Consider the following 7240-nt stretch of genomic DNA (forward strand, 5'->3'; position numbering starts at 1 on the left):
GACTGGTTTACGATGTTTAGGAAAGCCGGAGCACACAACACACTTCAGAGGGCCTGGGCTGCCAGATTTATGACAGTTTAAATAAGCTCGCTATTTATTCGCCGCAGAAAAAGAGGGGGAAAGAGGAAGAACTGCACGTCTACGGCTCCTTGGCGGACTCCCTATTTTCCTTTCTTAATAATTTTAGATAGTTGACACCCCGAATGCTGTCAGACACATTCTTGGGTTTTCTGATGGGTACAATGGAATGTATGATCCTTTGTGATTTCACGTGTGCATGTGCCTGAGTGGGAATGTATAGGTAGATTTCTAATGCTGTGGGAATGGCTCGGAGCAGCTTTTCATCCCGTCTCTGCAGAATGTGATGTATTCTTGGGATGATCCTCTCACATATTTAACATAATACCAAACAGGTTAGCGGAAGCTCCGAGCTCAGAGCTCGCTTGGAAACAGTGGAGTGAGTCACTTAGACCCAGCTAATGCCTCTTGCTCAAGCTGCACTGGGGGACTATAGCTACCTAATGTGAGTTACTTCGACAAAAGTGTTTTGTGGGTGACAAGATGTAAAAATGTCATGTCACTCTTTCAGCATAAGCACTTTTGCAGGCTTGTCAAAGAATCATATTGATTTCCTTTATGGATTTGCACACTTTAATCCCAGACACACAAAAACTTTAACTATTGCTTTGTTATCAGGTTGCTGAAGAGGTTTTCCAGAAGCTGAGAAGTCCTGGGATTGCATACCATTTCAATGTCCAGCGTTACAACCCTGATGCCACCACACCTCATACATTGCCCTAAAAGTGAAGACCACTGAAGTAAGTGTGTGTGTGTGAGAGAGAGAGAGAGAGAGGGAGAGAGAGAGAGAGAGAGAGAGAGAGAGAGAGAGAGAGAGAGAGAGAGAGAGAGAGAGAGAGGGAGAGAGAGGTGGTATCACTGAGGGCTGAGAGCTTTTCTGACCCTGTCATTTCTCATTCAGAGACATAGCGCTGCTGTGTGTGTCAACCTGAGTCCTTCACACCAAAGCAGTGTTACACTGCTACACTTGAGGAGAAACAAGCAAAAAAAACTAACATCAATCACTCAAAAAAAGACAGGGAGGGAGCACCGCCCCTTTGCAGAGAAGTTTTCTGCTTCGTTAATATATCCAGATCGTGTTGCAATAGTTTTATTGCTGACTATGTAGTTCTACACAGTTACAGAAACATTTTGTTTTTCTTAGGGCAACTATTGTAGTAAGAACAATCAAAATGTAAAGACAGCTTAATGGAAGTATTCTTAAACTAAATCACTTACTGCAGCTTTAATGATCAAAGTCATGCCGGGTTAATCTGACAACTTCACATCAGAAGCAGGAACTGCTCCTCTGGGATTCGCCTCAATATTTTTAATGTTCAGGTCAAAGAGAGAAACAGCAACAGTGAAAAAGTGATGGAATATGTTAACACCTCCGAGCACAGTCAGGGATTTGAAAACGAGGCATACTTTTGTTTTGGAAACCACTGACTATGGGAAATGTTGGAGCACTGCAGAACTCCAGCAGACCTCAGATTCTTTGATCTTTCTACTGCGGTTTGCTTAAAATGGCTGAAAGATTCTGTGAGACGCTAGACAGCCATACTGGTGGCAAGCTTATTAGGCCAGTGGAAAACCACAGATTAATTTCATGTTTATGAGCTGCTCGGCATAAATCATCAGGAAAAAACACAAGTAAGTCAAGGTCTGCAGAACTTTGACAGAATAGGGTATCTATCTTAATTATATGGCTACTTACTATGATCGGGTTGTCTTGCAGTATAACGAGAACACATCATTGACCTTTTATGTAACGTGGTTAAACACATCAGTGACCCTTTATGTGTCATGGGTAAAGGATATGCCTGCATTATTTTGACTAATATTATTTATGCTTGCTGGACAAGGTGAAAGCTATGATTTATCGAAATGCAAAGCATTTTTTGGGAGAACTTTGGGAGTCAATAAAAAAATGTTTGTTAGAGAGCTCATTTGCATATTGCAACTTTCTGTGCTATTACTATAGAAAAAGCCAGCAAGGCTCAACCCTAGAGGGTCCTTTGGTTAGTCAGCCTCCAGTTCTCTCATTTCCAGATATTTCCAAGTCTGAATAAAAGGACAGAAACACAAAAGGCAACTGCTTTATCTCAAACCAGAGGAAAATAAAGCATGGCCTCACTCATACTGTCAATTATGGAAGTGAGGCGTGGTTCCATGTACGGAAAATTCCAGAGTGTGGACAGAGCCTTTCCACAAGATGCATTTACTTAACTGCAGGCCCATGCCAAGCAGTAGCTCCTGTGCAAGCTCTCTTCCTCTCTCTCACACACCTTTCTCTCTCTCTCTCTCTCTCTCTCTCTCTCTCTCTCTCTCTCTCTCTCTCTCTCTCTCACTCTCTCTATTTATCTCTCAGTGTGTTGTTGATCCTGCATTTCTGGTGCCAAACTATCTGCCAGTGAGCTTCCTTGCTCCCTGCCCTTGGCTGTGCCAGCGCTCCACTAGATCTGTCCTCATGTCATAACCCATTTAGAGCTCAGCCTTCTTGCCTTCCACAGCTGTGGCCCAGACATGTCAATGCATAGCAGTCCTCAAGATTCTCTAGCCCAGTCCACCCAGTGCTCCAAACATTCTTCCAGGTTCACCTGCTCTCAGCCCAACTGGCTGGCTCAGTTGTCCTGGCCCAGGGAGAGCAGGACACTGTACCGGGCAATGTGACCCCAGGACTGGAGCTGTGAACGCCGCCAGAGAACGGCAGGGATGTGATTTTCCATCTGAAATGTACCTTAAGTTTGGTGACGGAGCACCTCCAAAAAAAAAACATGACCTTGGATCACAATTGATGTAGCCTAGTGCAAATGTAGCCTAGTGCAACTTCCATAGGCTGGATAAATAACAACAGAAAAACCTCCTTGAAGTGGCAAACCCAAAGTCCATTTCCATTATTTAGCTGATGCTTTTATACAAAGCAACTTTCAATTATGTCTGAGCACAATGTGAGCAACTGAGGGTTCAGAGCCTTGCTCAGGGGGCCCAACAGTGGCAACTTGGCAACAGTTCATCTTACACTTGCAACCTTCTGATTACTAGTCAAGCACCTTAACCACTGAGCTACCACTGGCCAGTCAAATGACAAATCAGCGCAAATATCTGAATTTTAATACCGATTCCGATCATTCTGTCCTTCCTAATAAATGGAGCTAGACTGTCTTTTCAGTCGGTTGTCTTTAAAAAGGGGGGCGTCCCGATGTGCTGAGAAGAGTAATAACGGCAGCACGCTAACAAGGATCCAGCTGTACCCCAGGGTTTGGGGCAATAAAGAGAATGAAAGAGACCAGTGGGAGGCATTAGCACGCAGCAAGAGAAGTGCACACTCCGGCCGGCTTAGCCCTGCTCGCGTGCACACTTCCCTCACAGAGCTGTTTATTTCCTCAGGGTTCAGAAACAAAAGTGGGACGAGGGAGGCCACTTCTGTACGATAAAGGGTCACACTTCCTAGTGCAGGAACAAGACTTCCTCACCAGCTAGGACCAAAACACAGCATCAGGATCCCATCCAGCAGTCACGCGGTCCAGAACACACGTACGCACACACATACACACACTGAGGTTTCTGAATAACAGATATTAAGGCTAGATCTTTAGAGTATGCTCACTTACTGTACTGAAAAGAATGTGAAATTATCTTTATCTCTTTTATAACTTTTTACTATTTAAGTTACATCCTCTAAGGAGCTGTGGCAAGCCGCAAACTAAATGTTGAGGTACGAATTCTGTTTTATGTAGTGTCTCATTACTCGGAATGCTCCAGCCTCATATACACTTCACATAGGGCCCTAACTCACAGTAAAAACTGCATTGGCGGACACTTTTGAATGGCAAAGCTGATAAACACTATAAAAAATGCTTACCACGGGATAACAGTATGTCAGACGGCTGGGATACAGGAATGAGAAGGTGCTGCACAATCCATGAGCAGGGCAGTTTCACATTCTTTACTAAGTATGAGAAATCTTTGTCTCCTATGCATTAAAGTCTCTTTTACTTCTGCTATGAACTTGCTAACTGCATGAGTATATGGCATTCATATGTTCAGGCACCTTTTAGCAGTTGTATGTTCACCCTTCATTAAAACAAGCAATGCTGTCCCCATAGTGGGTAAGAATGCGGCCATGAGGAAAGTCGTCTCCTGATGGCTTTTAGGGGAAACACTAAGGTCATCTAGCTCCTCGGTGGATGTACTGAGTCAGGCTGTGGGGAGAATGTTGACCCACAAGCCTGACGCAGACCTATCTGTGGGCAGCTGATAACATCCAGCATGCGCTCACATCTGCCAATAAGTGGCATCGCTGATCTGCTCATGCAGGCTGCATGCACAGAGCAGATGTGTGCATAAAGGGCCCGGGTGATGCGTGAGCCAGTCGGCAATGTGGCGATGTGTTAGTGCGTGTGGTTGCAGGTCCAATAACGCTGCGTGCAGAGGAAGTTCTGAAAGCCTGCGGTATGGAAGAGGCACCGCACTAAAGAGCCAGAAGGCACATAGAGTACATCAACAGCTTATTTATATCACTATTCACCATGTGCCACATGTTTATAAATTACAGAAACTAAATTATACTATATTTCTTTAAGCCTATTACAAATCAACGGATGTTATTCGTTTGCTTGCTAAAGCGGACAGTAATCATTTCAATAGAAATAATTCAACGCAAGCTCAGAGCTTCCGCTGCATAATTCATCCAACTGCGTGAATACACGTGGCCCTGCTTTCTGATGAAATGATCTGTCAGAACACACTCAACAAGATTATCTGAGATTGCAGATATCAGTACACACACAGTGTACGAGCAACAAAACCTCCTGCAATTTGTCAACAACATTCATAGTTAATTAGTGGCAAAGAAACTTGCGATTTCAGCTTTATGTATCATTAGGTACTGGCATTTCACTCACTATATTGTGCTGATCCAAATGTGGCAAATGGAAAAAGCAGAGTCTGAGCCCTCTGTAGAAAAGGGAATTTGCCTCAAGAAAAAGAAAAGGCCTACAAGTATTTTCAAATGGTTCAACAATAAAGTTAGTGACTTCTTCTATGCAATCTCACCATTTAGTAGGCCTCTAACACAGTAATTACATTCAAACGCTTTGCTAGGAAATGCTATTTCTACCCAGGAGATAAACTAATCGGCTCATCCGAGATAACAAACTACAGTCAAACTGCAGTACAATCCAACGATGCTTCTGACTGTTCAAGAAGTTCTGACTATGGTGCAATGCCTAAATACCTACATTTGACTGCAGTATTCTGACTGCATTCAGCTGTGCTGTGTCTGTAATAAAGTATTAATTACAGAATGGTTGGGAAGTTAGTAGTAATGACATTTATTTATATTATTTTTTATTTACTTATTTTTATATTTTTAATAAAATTTGGTTAATCTATTTATACCTATATCTGAGGGACAATGAAGCACTAATTATCTGTTCTTGAAATAGTTAAGCACTAAATTTTAAATGATGTCCCAACAGGTGATGCATTTAAGCAGAAAAAGAATAAAGTCGATACATTAAAACCAATGTGATAGAAACATTTAAATATCATAGTGAATTAGTAAAGATGTAGAATTGTCAAAAATTAAATACAATACAGAATAATACAGCTGACGTCTCAATTACGGCTGTATTAACAGTACTTTTAAAGGGATTTGAAGACTTAAAGAAAGAAAGAAACCCTAGATACTTTACTAAAAATAATATTAAGTTACATCTTTCCTTGGCTAACTGCAGAATAAGGCGAAGGAGCGGTCCGAAGCTGTAATCTTGAGTGTTTAAGGTTCTCATTATTTATTCTCATTATTATCTCATTAAGGTTACTTCTTTATTTTGTTTCACTGACGATTTAATTCGCATTTAATTAGCATTAATTCGCTAACTGATTGATGAAAGTGACCGGTACTGGAACGCAGATTTCGGCCACACGCTACTTACAGCGAGACCGTGGTATTGGGCAGGAAAGTAGCCTGGAGCGTGTCCATCAGGTCTGCGTCGTCACACGCAACTTTCACACGGATCTTCTGCAGACTTAACTCTTTGGATCGCTCGGATGCGCAGTGACAGCTGTCGAAGAAAAGCTCTGGGCAGTTCCTGTTTGTCAGACTGCTCCTCCACAAGCCAGTTACCACGAAAATCATAGTAAACAGTTTCATTGTGGAAGTGAAAATGTCGTAATATTCTCAAATTATAACCTGGGACGTTAGAAGTGAGCGTCGCACGAGAAGAGGTAGGTTATCCGGACGGTTTTGTGCGACGCGTGGAGACCACCTGTATGTGGAGCTTCCGCGCAACCCAGAACTTTCCAGCGCATGACTTTGACCATTAATGACATTCACGTCCTATTCCGACATCATTCATTAGTTTAGACGGAAGTCATGCTCTACAGGGTTTATGACACTCCATCGCGTTTCTTCAAACGTTACTCCCCACTTTACAGATCTGTGGAAATGTTTCTTTGGCGCCTCCGCGTTCAGTAATCTGATGTCCTCTGAATGCACGTTTCTGAGTGTGTTGGAATCCGAAAAACACAGGGCTGAAAGTTGCGTGGTTTCTGGTTAGTTTGCACAGCTGTCAACAGGTTGTGGATGTGGATGCTGCACGGCCGGCTCGCGCAGTGGCGCGCGGCGAGCCTCCTCCCCGGGACTGGGCGGAAGGGTCCCGCCGCTCTATTGGATTACATTGCAGCACATGACTCGAAAGTGGCTCGCTACCCAAGTGAAGCGTGGCCAGCCTGGCAAACCGCTCCTAGACCGAATGGTGAACATAAACGACCAGTACTGAAGGCAAATTTGACTTTCTGTCGCGGACAGGCAATGCGTTTCCATTTTGCAATGTTTCCTCATACAATGTTTCCGAAAGTAACATAAGAAACGCGTTGACCTATTTCTCCTAATATATATCAAAATACAGTTTAAGCTTAATGAATCAAAATCAAATGAATAAAAAATAAATAAAAGAATAAAAAACTCTGTGTACAGGCGAATTCGATGCATGATTTATATTCTTTTTTCAAGTTCTTGCAGCAGTGCCTGAACCATTATTTTACCGGCCAGGTATCATTTTATGTAGCCTAATGCTCCTGTAGTGTTTGGGTGTTTTCCAGTAAGAGCTGACATTTTTTTTCCATTTCAGCTTTTTGGGATAAAAAAAACCCACCACATTGAAGGAAGAGCGCG

The 7240-nt window shown here is 42.8% G+C and overlaps 1 protein-coding gene across 1 annotated transcript in view; it reads right to left on the minus strand.

Annotated features, from left to right (window-relative positions):
- LOC113584819 (adhesion G protein-coupled receptor A3) overlaps nucleotides 1–6916 on the minus strand; it is a 116763-nt gene extending 109847 nt beyond the window's left edge. Inside the window, exon 1 of the mRNA XM_035531427.1 lies at nucleotides 6000–6916. Coding sequence (XP_035387320.1) covers nucleotides 6000–6217 — 218 coding nt within the window. The 5' untranslated portion in view covers nucleotides 6218–6916. The remainder of the gene's footprint in view (nucleotides 1–5999) is intronic.
- Between the last annotated feature and the right edge of the window lie 324 nt (nucleotides 6917–7240).

The sequence above is a fragment of the Electrophorus electricus genome, chromosome 11 (assembly GCF_013358815.1).
Source record: "Electrophorus electricus isolate fEleEle1 chromosome 11, fEleEle1.pri, whole genome shotgun sequence".
NCBI lineage: Eukaryota > Metazoa > Chordata > Actinopteri > Gymnotiformes > Gymnotidae > Electrophorus > Electrophorus electricus.